This window comes from Styela clava, chromosome 6, assembly GCF_964204865.1.
Source record: "Styela clava chromosome 6, kaStyClav1.hap1.2, whole genome shotgun sequence".
In the NCBI taxonomy this organism is placed as follows: Eukaryota; Metazoa; Chordata; class Ascidiacea; order Stolidobranchia; family Styelidae; genus Styela; species Styela clava.
The window spans coordinates 14,576,598-14,595,507 of record NC_135255.1 but is presented as its reverse complement, the minus strand read 5'-3'; the positions used below and the strand labels follow the sequence as shown (position 1 = coordinate 14,595,507).

The 18,910-nt window shown below is 34.6% G+C and overlaps 2 protein-coding genes across 2 annotated transcripts; one reads left to right on the top strand and one right to left on the bottom strand.

The window, feature by feature from the left end:
* Positions 1-2,822: 2,822 nt before the first annotated feature.
* LOC120331809 (uncharacterized) lies at positions 2,823-12,789 on the top strand. Its single transcript, XM_039398967.2, has 11 exons — positions 2,823-3,359; positions 4,533-4,667; positions 5,309-5,473; positions 5,706-5,882; positions 6,582-6,704; positions 7,986-8,168; positions 8,607-8,709; positions 9,486-9,635; positions 10,824-10,969; positions 11,597-11,789; positions 12,560-12,789. The coding sequence occupies exons 1-11, from the start codon at positions 2,899-2,901 to the stop codon at positions 12,680-12,682; spliced, it is 1,959 nt and encodes a 652-aa protein (XP_039254901.2). The 5' UTR covers positions 2,823-2,898; the 3' UTR covers positions 12,683-12,789.
* A 957-nt stretch (positions 12,790-13,746) lies between these two features.
* Positions 13,747-18,374, bottom strand: LOC120331026 (very long chain fatty acid elongase 4-like). The gene is made up of 5 exons (XM_039398044.2): positions 18,132-18,374; positions 17,047-17,209; positions 16,130-16,301; positions 15,408-15,535; positions 13,747-14,493 (listed from the first exon to the last, which is right to left on the bottom strand). The coding sequence occupies exons 1-5, from the start codon at positions 18,299-18,301 to the stop codon at positions 14,305-14,307; spliced, it is 822 nt and encodes a 273-aa protein (XP_039253978.2). The 5' UTR covers positions 18,302-18,374; the 3' UTR covers positions 13,747-14,304.
* Between the last annotated feature and the right edge of the window lie 536 nt (positions 18,375-18,910).

Sequence of the window (18,910 nt, the reverse complement as noted above, 5' to 3'; positions counted from 1 at the left end):
TGGAAAAGCCGTCTTATCGGCTTTCCTTTCCCCGGGATAAATATGTAGGGGAAGGTGGGGCACGTTGGGACATGGGGCACAGTGGAAAATCAGCTCTCACACTAATACTATATTCGGAATCCGGTCCGCGGTTTGATGTTTCAATCCGCCCTTCGGTGAGTTACAACGTCCCCGCAAACGGACTGCGGACGGGTAGAGCGACGCAAGCTATGAGGTGAAATTGGTTTTGGGGGGTTGAAACTAAAATTTCACCGTTCCAGTTTTTTCTTTTTTCTAACTTAGCCTTTTCAACGTGACAAACCACCGTCTGATATCTTTCAGCTATAGTCCACCGTGAAATATTTATAACGTTGGCGACTGGATGTGCCAACCGAATTTCGCCGTGGGATGATCTGAAGATATTTGTTGATTATGGGGAACAGTGGACCGGGGTTCAGTGGGACATGCCATACATGGCACAATTCGACAGTGTTTGATACAACAAGTGCTTAGAGACCTAGAGATGCGTTATATTTTTATGTAACATCATGTTATCTTTCGACTCATGGTCCAATATGAAATATATTCGAGAATCAAAAATATTTCCAGATTTAGATTCGGATTAGAAAATATTTTAATTTGTAAGCGAATTTGTTGGTGAAATATCTGAAATATTTCGGTTAAACATTGATTTTAAAAATCTTAAATCTTGAAATTTGAGGTCTCTCTGTTCTTTAAACGATTATGCTGATTGATTGCTTATTTTTGGGGGCATACTTCGTTGAATTTTAACAGAATGACCCATTGTGCCCCAGGGTCTGTCCGAATGTGCCCCACAAGTGGGGTACAGTGGGACACTTGACAAACGTTTTTCAAAGCATTTTGGTGGTAAGTGTGTCGCGAGCGAATTTCTTAGTCGCTGAATAAAAACCACATTTACCCCTCTCTGCATTAATCCCGCAAAGTCATATGAATGTGCAGAATAAAGATCTCAAAATATGAAAAAGAAAAAAAGTGTCCCAACCTTCCCCACTTTCCCCTAAATCCTATCCTAATGAGAGAAATACTTTGATAAATCATGCACATAGTTTAAATACTCCATTTCGAATTAAATATCTACTATCTGATTCAAAAGTTATCCCCTTCGTAATTAGGTTTGTTCATTCAACCCGCAGGTTAATATAGACATAGCTGATATATGTAATTTTTCATATTTCCGCGTGGCTTATGTTTTACATTAATTTCGTATCATACTGCAATTTAGTAAAATAGCGTGTTGCATTGATTATTGTGTTCGGCTTATGTGGAACTGGTTTTGTCTAGAAAATTAATTTCAGTCTGGCGCACATAATCCTGGTAATTGAAAGCGCCATAACTTATAATATTATTACTAATCTTATCCTAAATTAAACATCATAACGGTGCTGGTAAAATAGTTAATCAATCTGAAAAATTCAAATACCGAATAACTTTATTGTTGTATATTTTCATTACTGTTGCAATGCTTGTTTTTCTGGTTGACAAATAATAAACCTCTCTCTCGCTCTCTCTCTGGTGACTCTTTGAAATACGCATCTGAGATCTCAATATAAAAAGTATCAGATGTCAAAGGTCGGGGAACATGGGGAACATGTGTGAATGAATGATACGATAATTGTAGACTTAGAGGAATAGTAAAATATGCGACTCAGAGTGATTATATGGTTGACGAGGTTTAAGGTGTGATTAGGTACCAGCTGATGAATGTGAATATGTACATAATTTGGATTATGTGGGGCTGGGGTTGGCAAAGTTCTTTGCAAAGGCTTTGGGTCTCATGTAGTTTCGTACCTAACGTACGGTACCGGTACCGTACCGGTACTTCTGTACTTCTAGTAGAAATAAAGAAAATCATTTTTGCAGAGGGCTGCATTCAAGTGTCCCTGTGATATTTTCAAATTTAACGGTGGAAGACATTGTTGATAAGAGAAAAACATCAATATTATTTTAACAATTCATAGTTCTGTAGTTGGAATTTTTTAAATGAACATTAAAATTAAAGGTACCGGTATATTTTTGTACGGTATGTAAAAATTTTGAGTCTGGTATAGTTTAGTACCACATGCACTTCTAGATGGCCTGGCTTAACAATTTTTGCATATGTCAATCCTAAACCTCACCTGGCTACGTTCAGACGTTACAAAAAAATTATGTCACTACAACGTTACGGTGGCGTAATAAAGCCCTCCAAAGTCAGAAAGTGTACATATGGTCGTCCAAAATCTGCAGACGATCAGCCAAAATCGAGCAAGCTATTTCTCGGTTCTCTATTTTCTCGTTGCATTGATCCCGATATGAGAGAGACCGTTGGCGTGAGTTCGTTATCGGCGGCGCAGATGCCATTTCGTGCGATCGTAGTTATCATTTGGCAAGCTCTATGACATAACTGTGATGTCGTAGTGACGTAATTTTTGGATGGCATAGTCAAGTGGGGGTTAGAAATAACATATGCAAAATTCATTATGATAGGCCCACTGAAAGTACTTGTGGTACTAAACTATACTAGACCCCCAAATTTTTACAACTTTCTCCAAGACTAAGTGGCTGCCCAAAATGCTTTATCGGCGCATCTAGGTTCATAGTGAAAATACATAAATGAAATGTTTAACGTAAGACAGCAAGATAAGGCCTACGAATGAAATACTGCTGAAACAACTTAAAAGTCGAAGTGCTGAATTACCCAAAACGGTGTCTAATTTGGGTACTACATTACTATGCTTCATCACAACCTCTGTCTGATTTTATTCTAACAATAAATTTTTAAAGTTTATTTGTAGATTAGCTTTCTTCGATTCAGCATTGACTTTGGATTTGTGTATTCCAGAATGTTAAACTAGAAGTCACTTTACTAGTATTAAGTTAGGTTGACTATTTGAAATCATGAAAGTTTCACATCTATGTGGTATGATGTGGAAAAGACTTGCCAAAGGAAGTACATGTCTTCAATCATATTGTTGCAGTATTGCCGGTTCGCATTCACGGCAAAACCATGTTGCACTTTTAGGAGACACATTTCACCCAAAGACTAATTGTACCAGAAATACACACACAAGTTGTCCTAGGTGGTTACAGCTAAAAAATGAACAAACATTTGAAGAATGGCAAAAAGATTACTTTATTAATTTCTATGAAAATAAAAAAGCCATTGCTCAAAAGGGCATTAATCATCACCCTGTGAATGTTCTAACTTTACGTGAATTTTTTGTTGTACTCGTAAAAGACAAATCAGATTTTGCTATACCAAGTGATTGGCAAGATGACGAAGAAATATTTGCTCATCCTGACGTTCTTGCGACAAATCACGTACGACGAGGAATTAAACCATTGATTATATATAACAGGTTTGACTTTATATCAGATTTTTTGTATTTGGTTCTGATTGATAATACATTACATTATTATAGATGTCTATAGTCTATCTTTAAGTAGTTTTATTCCAGGAAATTCTGTCTCGAAAGTAATTTAGATATCAGTATGACACAGTTCTCCGGCTCCCAGCTCCCCACATTAAAAGACATCAATTATAGGATTAAGTCCAAATTCTTTCTTTATGAGACAGTCTGGGCCTCTATATCTGCAAACTGGCCTTGCGCAATAAACTAAAAGGAATTGCAATCTAAAAATGTTACCATTGAATTATTTAGAAAAAAAATAATTCAATTTACCAAAGGAAAAAAATTTTACTGTAGCATTGCAGCATTTGTTTTTAGCAAAAAATGCAATTTTGGTCATGTGACGGGTGACATACATCACGATTGATTTAAATTATTATAGAGACAAGTATCGTGCAATCTACCGTTGTACCAGACACCCTCATTTCAAAAACATTTGGAGTGTTTGTTTTATTGAACCAAATGTCAGGACATCTCGGAATCGGAGAACTGTGCCCTACTGCAGTATTTTTCAACCTTTTTCGAGCCAAGGCACACTTTTTTCTCTGAGAAAATCCCGCGGCACACCCCCAGCTTAAAATGTGGGGGAAAGACCTAATATTTACAATATAAGTGTTATATTGTTAATATAGGCATTTTTAACTTTGAAGAAAGATGTTGAATTGGACATCTTGAATAGTAATCAAATAAAACAAGGAAAAAAAGGCAAATCGCCACCTACTGCTGCCACATTCTGATATGGAACAGATTACTCTGACGGGCGCACCACCGCATAGACACACAGATTGGAGAATTTCCCACGGCACCCCTGGCATTATTTTACGGCACACCGGTGTGCCGCGGCACCCCGGTTGAAAAACACTGCCCTACTGGATATAGAATGACCCATTATGCAGAATTTATGATAAAAGAAAAGTCGAATTGATATTTCACATTAAAAATTTTATGTACGAAAAACAGACTTCAATAGATAAAAACTTTCAAAAAGTTCAATTCCCCTTTTTTATTCAAGCCAAAATGTGAGCCAGGCAAGTTGTTGAAACATATTGTTTTAATTTTCCACTCTTGTCATTTCTATCGCTTGTAGAATACTATGGAAACCTAATTGCCAAATATATTTAGGTACAATACGATGGAGGAATGGGAAAGAAACTTGGGACAATTTATCGATGAGTTCGTTTCACGAAGCTTAGTGCTTGCCTCAACAATGGGGTTTGTTACTTTTTCTCAGCTTGAAGAAACAAAGATTGATCAGAGGTAGGTACAGGTGATATTTTTTTTTTTTCAATTTATCATCTATTGTACTTTTTGTTTTCGATATTTTTTGTACTTGACAATTCGAATCTTGCCACAAAATTCAACTTCAAGTACTCTGCGTTTATTATACAGGGCGTCCATAAAGTCCCTTTACAGTTCCAGTACAGTTTACAGTCCCTTCAATCAGTAATTGTTCAAGTATCTTTACTTCATTCAATACATCTGTGCCAAAACAATATATGGTATCAATGAATTCCCTCTGCAATTTTAAAAAGTTTTTGGACTGTTTGTGTTAGCCAAGTGAATGTACCCCCTGCCCATAGGTTCAGTCCCTTCACACAACTTGATGTAAAGTAGGTGGACAAAATTATTTTTCTCCATATTGGTACACACACTTCAGGATCGCCTTTTAATCAGTGCACATACAAGTTTTTTTTACTTCATTCACTACATCGGTATATGCCCAAACCCACCATTAGTTGTACGAAGATCATCAGAGTTTTTTTACCTAATTTAAATTATGACTTCATGGACACCTTGCATAAAAATATTATTTTGTTTTTTCTTCCCTCCCCTGGGTTAGCTAACCACCCTAATGAAAGTCTTTTAAAAAACTGAATAATTGATTCTTATAAATTTAGTATAAATCACGAAGAATTTCTTACAACCCCGCTTGCTGAATCCTTCATCGACTATATTTTAAATGAAGAGAGGAATATTCCACATTGTCAGAGAGCGTTGGTGATATACATGAAACATTGTAATAACGTTCCGAATGGTGGGGAGCTTGGAGAAAAAATATATGGGTAAGAGCTTCAATGTTAATTTTCATCAACATTTTTTTCTTCTTGGAATAGAAGTCGTTGTAAATGATTTATTAAAAATAGGCTGCCATAGAAAAATTATTCTGTTAAATTCAGTAAATAATTTTATTTTTGCCAATTATCATTCGTAAAATTAAATTTCTCAGAAACAGTTTTTATTTTAGAGTGCAAGACATAATAGATTTTTACTTGTTACTGTATTTTTTATTTGCAGGAGAGCCAGAGAGAAAATACCATTGTTTGGTATTGATTTTATGACGTTTTGTTCATCCACACATATCCTCGGTGAAACAAAATATCGGGAAGATATATTGAAGTTTAATAAGTTATTGTCTGCCATTAAATGCAAACCGAATCTTTTTATTGAAAAAGAAGTTGAAATTGCATTATAGTATGATATTTACTTTCTATTCCATATTTTTCTTAGTTAAAAAAGCTCGAATGCACTATTGATATAAATGTATAATTCAGTTGCATTCACATTAGTCAAAATTTGATTTATTTTACAAGTGAAATAGTGTTTTCAATAATGGTCAAAATTGTGAGTACAATTTCCCTGTAAGTTCAGAAGGTAAATTATGATATAGCCTATATTACGTAATATATATATAGATTATATCATGGTTTCTTGGGTGATCTCTAGATAGACAAACAATTTGGATATGAAGGTTCCTCAATGTGTCAGGAACAAGCTCGCCATTGCACCTCTGATTAGTCCGAGTGGCTATGCAAGTTTATTAAATACCATGTGAGGGGATTGACAAACAGCTCATTGTTGAACGTTCAAGTTCATGCATTTAAAACATGTAACTGGCGAGTGGACGTGGCTTGTCATATAGGATCTGATCAGGTCGTCTAGTCACCCCTCTGTCTTTGGATATATCACGGAAGTAAAACCTAAGCAGTTTATATCACATTTTAAGCATTGCCTTATGTCCATATTCAGGTCTGGTTGTATAGTTCTGAAAATTATTCCCTTATAATGTGGTAAGGGCTAATCTGGTTGTACTTCAGCAATATATGGAAATTCTGAACTGATTCCTGCTTTTCTATTATTCATCTAAATATTATTATTTCTAATAAAAAACAGTGACAACAACGTGGAGCAAGCTGTTCGACTTATAGGAATAATATTTAAAAATCCTAAAGAATATCTTGCCAAACGTAGTGGAGTTTTAGATACAGTCATCAACTCTCTTTTCAGCAAGTTAAGGTTAGTTTTAACTGAATTTTTGAACTATTGATTGATTCAAGTTTTCACAGACTTCAGGTGTAAATGGTGGCAACCCAAATTTTCTAAATCGAAAAGCGCTTCGCGACCGATTAAAGACGCTTTTTTAGACATTGCAAATTGCAAAATTCCGGGTGCCACCGTAGTATACGTACCAGGGCATTTTCCTTTAGTATTCTGTGCTTTACTGCCTCCACATTGGTACGTACAGTGGTAAAGGAGCGCCGTAAGTGTTATACAAACAGCTCAGATTTGTCGAATTCACAAAAAATACGAATCAAAACAAAATATAATCGGGCACTTTACCACGCATTTTTGTGTCTACGATTGCCATGGTATTTTACGAGTAGTACTGCTCTTATTTCGTCAACACAACCGCAGATAAAAAGGATCACACATATGGATGGTTTAAATATTTTTTGCAACAGAAAAAATTATTGAAAAGTCGGCTATTTTAACGAGTGACCTATACGCGACGATTACTTCAGAAGTTGTTCGCGAGAATTTCAGTGCGATATATATATATATATTTGATTTACTAATATACTTAAAATACATTTTTAATAAATAATAAATTAAGTTGTACATTCTGAAAATTCATAGCAGATAGGATTTTTTCTAACGACGAAAACAAATTCGCAAGAACGCAAAAAATATGTATCAAATTCAAATCTGTATATAATCGGGCAATATATTCTCTCATTTTTATGTTCGCAGATGGCCGTGGTTATTTAAAGAAGTAATGCTTTCACCTTGTAGTAAGTCGACGCAACCGCGAGTTACCATGAACACAATTAAATAGAAACATATTTTAAATTCTCGTCGATGTCATGAATTGAATATTGTGTAAGAAAAAGTCCATTATACACCAAAAAAGTCGGCTCTTTTAACAAACGCGTAATTGTGGCGAATTTCTGATTTTGAAATTTGTTAAATTTCTGTTGTGTTTGGTTTCATTGCTTCTCCACACAGAGTACGGTTGCAATTAATGCGTCTTGAGTCCGCAAAGGTTTTCGCTGGTGAGAATATAGTCCGCGACCAAAAAAGGTTGGGAAACGCTGGTTTAACAAATGGAATCTTCAATAACTAACAGTTGGGGTTACGTGAAACTAACTACCTCTCCTTGCTCTATGCCTTTGCGCAGTTGGATCCGTATGCGTATAACGCAAGGATGGTATAGGAGTTTCAGTGCTAATGAATTAGGAATTTTTTTTTAAGTCAAATTATTACTTGATATGTAATTTGTTTATTCTTTTATACAAGGTATGAGCAAGATCCTGAAAATTGGGAACGAAATAAAGAAATAATAGAAACATTTATCATTTTACTTCGAAACTGCGGTCTATTTCCTGGCAGTAAGACTGCTGCACTACATATTGGAGAATGGTTTACCAGCATTCCAGATGAAAAATGGGATTATAAGTTGATACATAATGATCGAATACGGTATGTTGGCATTGTTAACTAAGTTGATAATGTTGCAAAGTTGCAATATTCAATGAATATATTTATTATAGCAAAGGTCAACAGGGAGGTAGATTTGGTTTCCCGTTGGGGTAAAGTGAGGGTACACATGAAGGTTGATTTTGCGATCAAGAAATTCACACTTTTCTGTATTGCCAAATAGGCTTGTTTCGTTACATAAACAAATGGGACCTCTGTGCTCATAGCAGATTGTTGGGAATATTACAGTAGTCACTTATTTTCTCGATTAATAGTATTATTGGGATGATAATCAGGTTTGTTGATTTGACTATCTGAACGTATCTGTATATTATAAAATACCAAGTATACAGTAGACTGTTACTATTTTAAAGTAGTTAATAAACAGCTATTTTATGTATCTCATGACAACTTCATTTTGAATTTTTGTTTATTTTTTAGAAATCGTCAATGCCCCTTCACAAAGGTTTATTTGGATGAAAAGGTGTTAAGGGATGAAGAATATGAACATTTAAGAAAAGTTGTGATGATGAGTATTCTTAAAGTGAGTTAGTCACTATTTACCCTGTGATCGTTAATTTCTGAAATACTTCTCTAGTCGGCGGGCCAGATGTGGGAAAATGAAGTTCTCGGTGGGCCGGATTATTACAAAAAGTACTTTAATCGGTATCCAATCTTTGTTAAATGCTCGACACTCTCTGTCAACTTTACGTTTCTTGGAATATTCCATGGTCAATAAAACTTAATATAAAATCTAATTTCTAAAATCTATTTATATTTAGAATCCAAATATAAATATAACTGATAACAGTAGTGGGGAATGTTAACAACGCTTTGACCTTATATTGTTTGTTCACTAAGGCAATTGTTTATTTCACCAACTCGCACTGACAGTGCGGTGAGAGTAGAGCGATCGGCAACTCTCAGGAATGATGCATCGGACCACATTACAGAGTGTGGTTGGATACAGTCAGCGGGCCGGTCAAAATCTTATCCGGCTCGGGGGCCGTATGTTGCCCACCCCTGCCCTAGGGGTTTCTTTTTTTTTGTGCAATGACGTCCTAAAAATTGCGCTGTTTGTGGCGGTTCCTTTGCGTTAGCGAACTTTTTTAACAGCCAAGTTAAGTTGTGAACACTGCGGGACCGGCAGGCTACTGTGACGGACTGTATACCTGTACTACTTCCTGTCCATATATTTGAGCATCGCTCTCTTGTTTATTATCAGTTATCATTATTTTTCACTCTTGAATTAAATCTAATTGTGAAGGTACTGATTTTAAGCTGCTACGAGAATCTAATTTTTTTCTTTCATTTTTCTAGAAAGAATCTAATCAAGGCGAACTCAGGTCATTTTTTTCCACAATTTATGATAACGGCCCATTTGATATTGTTGTTGATGGGTTGAATCTCGTTTACGGCCTTCGGTCAAGAATGAGAAACGTACCAAGTGCAAGCGAAGTGGAACGATTGGTAAGACTCTCACAGGATTACTGTTACATACTATTTATGAAGCATAGGCAATGTATTGAAATGTACCGACTCGTCTGCTAAAATTTCTTGTTTTTTTTTAACTCAGTTAATGTTCCTTATGAAATATATTCTGTTCATATTTTTGGCAGAAAACAGCGCATTACATTGTTGTAGCCAGGTATCTTCAAATTATATATGTCAGGTGTGTGCAACCTTTAATACAGGAGGGCCAAATACAAACAACTGGCTGGAATTGTGGGCCGCAATTTTTTATATAAAATTGGCTTTCCAGTAGTTGTTAGAGCATTATAACATCATAGGCATAAATCATAAATTGGACTTGGCTATAGGCTTTGCAACCTAATGGGATTGGTATTGTTGTACATGCCAAATTAAACTAAAGAAAAACTTCGTGTTTCGTGTGCCGCACACCATTCAAAATTGGCACTTCTTTGCGGGCCGCAATAGTTTTACTTGTGGGCCGTCGGCTTGCACACCCCTGATATAAGAGTTAGTCAAGGACATTTTGCATTGGTGGACTCATTGATTGTAGAATGGTATTTATTATTCACTTTATTACTTATCGATTTTATTAATCGGTAAGTAAGTTGATAGGTATTTGTCTGTCTGTATGTCTGTTAGATGCACGCGATATCTCACGAAAGCGAGATTGAATCTGCTCCAGATTTTGCATGTGCATTCATCTTATCTCGTACCAGAAGCCTATTGATTTTGGGCGAATTATGTCGTATAATTAGCGAGTTATTAATTAATTAGTGATGGGACACAAGGTGTCACTATGGAGTAAGAGCGCTGTTTTGGGGGATCTCCTAACTTTCGATCGATAAGTCTTTGGATCAGGATTTCGATATCAGGATTTCATGTTACCAGACAGAAGACATTAATACTATTACATATCTTGTCTGATATTGATGTTTAACAATATAAATTTACAGCCAAATAATTTAGTAAATTTTTAAGTTTTCATTATTTTTGTAGTTTCTAAACGCCTTAATATTAATATTTTGACTGTCTGGCAGGATATATTCAGTAAAATGCACAATTCTGAACAACAGTCAGTCTAATTGTATGTAATTTGAATCTATTTGAACAGTCTATTTGTTTTGGATGTTGAAAATTTTATATTCGTTCTATACACCTGAATTCATTATTAAAATTGTTTTTCAGACTGTAGCTTGGCTTCGGAATTTTGTTCAACAAAGAGAACATGATTCAGGAAAAAAATTGAATGTTTTGGTCGTATCTCGAGATCATATGGCTAAACATGCAAATATGTATCAAGATTTTGCTACAACATGGCTTGCTAGTAATGAGTGAGTCTAATTTATAGATTATTCATTCTTTTATATTTATTTCATTCAGGGCAGCCTGATGTGAAACTCTGTGTTTACTTTTTTATTGCGACTCGGGAATTAACTTTAATACCCAAAAATTTCAGTTTTGTTTGAAATTTTAGGATTCGAATTTCTAATAGGCATCATCAGGCCACTGAGAGAATTATCAAGTCTTCAGAAAGGATTTTTTATCTTTCTTTCTGATTTAAATATATTATTGTGACTCATTTATCTGTGTTTGGTGACCGTTAGCAAATTTGGGTTCGCAAGTGGGATTATTATGTGCGAGAGGATTGCCGGACTTCTAGCTGTCGTAGATTGTGCAGTTCACGCCGCCACCTCTGGTTGCCTACGGCTTCCTACACCATCAAGTCCATGCATCTGAAACCAATAACTAGTGAGCTAATCCATACCCGACATGCGCTGGTAATCAGACGAGAGGCCGTGGTTCGCCATATGATTAATCTTACTGAATTTCTCTCCCCCGGGATAAATATGTAAATTTTATCTATCCCGTGGATACAATATACCATAAGCAAGTCAATGAAAAGACTTGAGATAATGAAGTGTTCTCAACTTTTAATAAACTATTGCATAACTTTTCAGTTCAAATGATGATCCATTTTTCTTGTATGCCGCTCTGATAAGTGGGAGGAATTGTAAATTACTCACTCTCGACCTTTTGAAAGATGTTCATTATAAAATCACTCAGAATTTTGACTACATGACTGTGAAGCTAATTTACAAATGGCAACAAATACATCAAGATCTTGTGATCCTTCGAAAAAGTACTGGAATGGTGTGTACTTTTTATTTTCTATAGCAAAGGTTCTCAAACTTTGTAAGCCATGTCACCCTATAAGAATTTGTGAAGTTTTGCACACCACCTCAGAAATAACAGATAGTAAGGCGAAAGTATGTTCTATTCAAAAAACACGTCGGAAATATCTGGAGGGAATTGCAATCTCTGAACAATATTAAAATGTAAATATCCAAAATAAAGCGGGAAAGATCGAATCTAACAAATGTTTTTATATTTAGTTAGCTTCACGCCCCCTCAAAAAATTGTTTACCCCTTTGTGGGGCATCTTTTAATAAGAACCATTTTTCTATAGTATAGTTGATAATATATACCGGTTAGTATATAAGTTGATTATTGCAAACCAAAATTCAAAAAATTATTTCAATTTTGGGGCGTAATCAATTAGAAAACAATAATTGCTAGGAAAAGTATAAGATGCCAGGAACGAAAATTGTGCTACCTGGTGTTGTTTGTGTGTTATGATTGTTTAACAATTTCTTTTTCGGTGTGTGGGTTTTATCGTATGTGATGCTGGGACATTGATATTTTTATATTGGAACCAATCTTACATGGTGTGAGGTAGGGTGACATAACAAAGTTCACTGTTTCTTGGTTTTGCTTATGTGCATTATCGAAAGCAATATACCATTTATTAGATCTCATTCAATCAAGTCAAAAATTTAATTTCCAAACTGCGGAATTTTATATTGGTTTATTATGCAAAAAAAAAAAACAGATTTCTCAGAAGTTATATTTATTTATTTTAGCGAAGACAAGAATATGACGTTTCAATACAGAGAACACCAGACACATTGCATATTCCCTTTTTTGGATCAGAATCAACTAGCCCTGCTCCAACCGATTGGTTGTGCTTGAAAAAGTTATCATGAATGCAATTCAACGCTTTACTACCGGTATGTTGATTTCTAGATGAAAAAAAATGCGGAGACGGCATCCATTCATTATTGGACATTTAATACATCAAACATCTTTTGAATAGTGTGTTTCTAGTGTTCCATACTAAAGATGAAGATGGTCTTTGTAATATGTATTTCGGATTTACGTATTTATCCTGGGTGAGAGGAAAGCCGATACAGCAGCTGAAGCATATGGCAAATGAGTGAAATGACAGCCTCTTGTTTGGTTACCAGTCCATGTTGGGTATGGGATTGAGTTAGTCAGTGATTTTATAGATACAAGCTATAGTATTGAAGTTAATTATTTAAATTGGTTGGGAAGGTTCACAAGACTGCTTTAATGATATGGGGAACCATGGTTAATGAGAGATGGTTGTATGCAGCGCCTTCGCAACAATGAAGAATCCAAATATATCTTCTCATTGATCAAGCACCACTGGATCCAATCAGTTGAGTTCACTTTATCTGTGAACTAATTTTGAAGGAAGTTTTATTTAGTTTCAGGAGTTGCATTACGCAGCGGCTGTTGAAATGTTTGAGATTGTAATTAATTTAAAAAAAAACTAAATGCTTTGCTTGTCTTTTTGCCGACAAAAACCTCGACTCGTACTGAGGTTACTAAGATTGAAAGGCTATGGTCTACGGAAAGATTGTTAAAACACTGCCAGATTACTATAAGCGTGTTTGGAAAATATTTGAATCGAGGTACAATCTACGACTTCGGTAACAATCGATTTCAAGTAAATACGGGAAGAGAAGATTGAAACAGATATCTTTGCAGATCCTTTTGAATGACTAAGTTTAATTTCTTAATCTCAAATAGACAACACCAGCACATGTTAATTTGTGTCTCCTGATGTGCGGCAGGAACCCTCTTTGATACTGACGAGCAAGTATGTATTTAGCTATTAGTTTCACCCACTGGGACAGAAAAGCCGTATCGAATAATGCGTGAATTTCGAACCCAAAGTTAGCAGCTGGCTTATAGAATCTTCTCATAACCACAACCAGAAAACACAAATATTCAAAATTTTAATTTATTCACGTAGATATTTGATTTCTGATTGGCTACATTTTCTGGAGCATAAATGAAACGATATACACTTGGTAAAAAAATTTTGCATGAAAATGAAAAATGTTGCATGAAAATTTACTAGGCTATCTGAAGGAAAAAGGCATTTATTCGATAATGTTGAACATATGGTAAAAATTCAATATTCAAATACAAAATATAATCTGGTAAAATAAATATTATAGAGTTAGTGCTAAAAAGACATTCTGCATAATTTTGAGCTTCTACAATGGATCAATTTAGAATGAAAAAACAAACTTTCATTAAAAAACCTACTGTATAAAAATGATGACTATGAAACACAAATTGGCGAATGATAAAATGAATTGAAAATATCACAAAGAATTCAGTGTTTGAAGCAATAATTAACAAAGTTGAAAAAGTAGTTTCCTAATTTTACAAAAAAACAGCTTTTCAAGTTTCAGTTAAAGCCCTTGAGTGTACAGCGTTTCTATGTAATGAATTTTTTTCATTACAAAAATTTACATTGATATAAGGGTTTTTGAACCATCAACATTCATAACTACTTCTCTTTTGCATTCTGTTCCTCTTTTCTAGCGGATTTCTTTGTGTATGTTTGTATATAGAAGTTACTAAAAAGTATGATGAAAGACATGGAATATCCCACCAGTGCCCAGTGCATCCAAGGTGGAAAATCACATCCAGAATATATAGATCTCCCAGTATGCGCAATCGCAAGTGTAAATTGTCCCTAAAAATATATAAAAAAGTTTAAAACTGAGATCACCACTGAAGTTTATCAGGGTAAGCTTTTCAAGAAAAACAACTGTGTTTTGATCGTTCATTTGCAAAAAAGCAAAGTCGAGTACAGCATTATTTGGTTGCGCATATGGCATAGCATAACAGTCTTCATTTATTATTATTGAAGCCATCACATCATAATGTTGTTATTGGACACAAAATGTACCGGTACATATGGATCGTTTTGTTAGTATTTTTCTTCTAAAAAAATCTCTTTTCTCGTTAACTATTAGACCAATTGCTTTGAAAAAATTATTAACTTAACTTAAATGAACTTAGGCGATACCACAGTCGGAGTTACGGGATAACAGCATGAAATTGTTAAATTTTCTTTTTAATTGTCACTCACTACACTGTGGGGTATCTATTGATTTTAAATCAAATTTAGCTTTCCTATTGTTATGGCACTGTCCCAATTTTATTTATATCTCTCTATCGCAAACAGACCCAATATTTATGTGCATGCAATTGCGTTTCTTGTTATAGTTGTAGAATGCTTGTCTGAAGAAGTCTGACCTCGGTCAGACGAAACGTTACAGAAATATATTTGTGTTCGTGTGCAGCAAGACTCTTGCATTAAATAGAATTACCGTATTACCGTTCCTAAATCTACTAAACCCACAAGATTTAATATTCCACCCAAAATTTTGCTGTTCAATTCTTATTCATGAAAAAATGGTTTTTATTCTGCAAAGCGTGGCAGCTGTCTTCCGTTTTATTTTTGCTACATGAAAGCGAGTGAGCATTACTCTCTTGTGTATATTACAAAAGTGAGTTTGACGACCACTTATTGCGAAAGGCCTTGAATAAAATTATATGTGAAGTTCATTGGTAAAAAAGAAAGAAGCAAATGAATGTGCGTACCAATTGGAGCATTGTGATGTATTTTTTCCACCATAGATATTGTTGCATTTGAGGACCAAGTGCAGCGAGTCCATAGTATGAATACATCATAACATGAATTGCAGAATTCAACATTGCTCCGAAAAAAGCTAAATAAAAAAAATATGCAAAAGATAATTAGTATTTAGCAATAAAGTTGAGTTCCAGATCATTTTTCTTCTGAACGAAAGCTAGTGGTCACATATATGGAGATTTTTAATGCAACTGCACAATAATTTGACAAGGACACATTATGCATTTTAATTTCAACGAATAATCTTGCAATATATAGATAATGGTTGGATAATTCATCTCAGCAGTCAACTAATGTCTGACTGAAATAAAGCCAAGATCAGAATTTTCGCGATAATAGGGCCACATAAAAAGGTTGTGTCCATTGTTTTTTATTTTTAATATATTCTTATCATTAAATTTTAGTTTCAGAGGGTCGCAATAAAATTGTGACTGTGCCAAATGGGTCATGAAGAACACTGATGTAAATCATAGTTCGATATTAGAAACTTGTCATGTCTTCATGGAGCAGAGAATTGATAAAGCTCGGATTGTACGATTATTTGCATCTCTAGGGATTCGTGATTGCGGATTCCATAAACCTTTTGGGAATATTTTTATTTATAGTTTTGTTATGTGAATTCAGTAATCTTCACTGTCAGTCTTCTTATAAAGAGGTTAAGTATACTTACACTGTCCACCTGGCACCCACTTCACTCCAATCCACCATAATATGGGCATTGTAGAATGGTGATACACATGAAGAACAGTAATCTGTCTGGATTTTTTCCGTAGCATGAAAAACACAGTGTCCAATAGCTCAATGAGTTTGGAAAAATAGTACCACCATAGAGCATTTGCTATCTAAATTGTAAGAAAATTGCATAGCGTATTAAGAAACGATAGAACATAGTTACGAAAGAGACAAATAATAGCTGTGTATATCAGGATCTAACACATTGTGAAGAATGCATAGAGCAATAGAAAAATACTTAGTTTTAAATATTTTTTTCTCCCAGGAAAAATAAAGTGAAAAAAATCCAACCCAAAATACATAGTAATGCAAACTATTTTTGTAACAATACTATTATGCTGGATGACAATGTTACAGGAAACTTATCTTTAAAATTCCGATGTTGAAATCACATTGGCAACATCGTTTTAATAAGTTCCAAGTAGATTAATATACATTGATAAAATATTTTAATCACTCATGTTCAAAGTGAATCGAATTTCCAAACATGCTCAAAAATAGTTACTGCATAATCGATATAGCAAATTCTTAATTTTGTGAAGAAATTAAAATACTTTAATGCTGCATACTATATTCTGTTTATTCCAACCAATTCTGTTTATTTTATTTACCTAACAAAACTGTGAAAAGAGAATCAATACCGTTTTGTCTCAAATTTTGTTATTATTAACTAATATCAATCTTTAAAACGTCACAGGCATTTGAGCAATTTCTTTATTGGAATGATGACCCAATTTAAATACACCGTATTCAACATTTGAACACATTATCAAAGAATATATTCAAAATATTAGATTAATTGTCTATGACAATCCCTAATTTCAATCAGCCATAGCATAGTACAATAAATCTTACCCTCATTTCATTAGGATCGTATGAATCATGTTTGACTGGAGTACATATATAGCTGTATTTTGCTGCTTTGCTTGCAGAAATTAGTTCCTTCATTATGTAATAATTAAGACCCACCAAAGCAAAATTGTATGCACTCAATAACATCCCAAACTCATAGGGATTCCTGAAACAGGAATATATATAGTATAGGATCATTCATATTTATCTTGGGGGTAGGAATTGCATACTTCCAATAGCGATAATCAAATTAAAACTCAAAAAATAAGTTTACTAACTAAGCGTTCTTAATAGTTTAATATATATATCAGGGCTCTTCAAACTTGAGGTGTCACCCCCGCTGGGTTGCGGAAGGGCCCAATGGGTATCACAGTACAATCTTTTTCAACACCAACTTATGTTAAAACAAAATATTGATCAAATCTGAATGATTTGGAACCAGTACTGAGATCGGCCATCATCGAAATAGATCCAATATTGGATCTTTTGTGCGAGAATATGCAAGCACATCGATATCATCAAAAGAATTGTCAATTTTACTATTTTTTTAATAATTTCTGTATTATCAAATTTTACTTAATTTTGATTTTTTTTAAAAAATTTGGCTGTGATGAAAAAAGTTTGAAGAACGCTGAATGCATATTATGTCGGGTCTCATGTAGTTTCGTACCTAACATACTTCTGGTGGGCGTAGAATAACAATATTTGCATGTGTCAATCCTAACCCCCACCTGACTACGCCATCCAAAAATTACGTCTCTATGACGTAAGGTACGAAACTACACGAGACCCTATTATGTCTATTGTATATGCCTGAATTTTCATTATCAAAATTTGGTCAAAATTTTTTACAACCAAGATTTTTTATCAAAGTAGTAGTCAAAATCAAAATTTTTTCTATTCAGAATCGATTACAAATTTTCTCAGAGTTCACAGTCCTGTCTCAAATCTAGAGCCCAAATTATGTTAATTCAGAAAATATGGCACAGCCTCCCAGTTCAGCAGTATTTCTCGTACTTAACTTAGCTTTTTATAAATAAAAAAAATATTCAGAATTTCAGATATACCAAAATTAACAATTACTTTACCTGTTCGCCATGAATTTAGGTCCGACATACTTAACAAAAATTAGGTATAAAGCAACTATAGAAATTGTTGGGATTATAGATGGAATCAGGAACCAATCAGCAACTCTCTTGTCAGCGATCGTCTCAGCCCAGGAATAAAAATCCATAAACTTATGAATTAAGTGAGACATTGTGCTGAAAAGACACTGGGCTAATTTCTACAAGTAAACTAATAAAATATAAATTGTATTTAGTAAAACCATATCGCTATATAGACACTCAAAGAACACATCAAACAAAGAATGAAGCTTGTTGGTAAACCTCCAAAAGGTTAATTCTGTACTGCTGTAAGTGGGTAACAGTACAGCATCAGCAGCGCCCGAAAGTCAATTCATCAACAAGTTTGAAATCATCTCGAATACACTATCCTATACCTAGGCCCTACTCCTACCCATAGTCATTCAAATATTTCACAATCATTGAAACTGCCTAAACGGAGTAGCCTGCAGAGGATGACTATGAACATTGATACAATACAGCAATAATACAATACAAGACTTCCGGCTTATGGCATCGCACTCATTTTAACTTCCTTCCCTTATGAAAATCATACACGCGAGTATTTGACTCTAAACATATAAATTAGCCGGGCCACTCCTATATTCCCGTATGGGCTAACTCATATGTAAATACCGCCCACCCATCATATCACGCTTTGAAATCGTTGAACAGAACAATGTGGGCAACCGACCATTTCGGTAAGCGTAGTCGTCTTGGCAACAGTTGCGCACGACATTCTC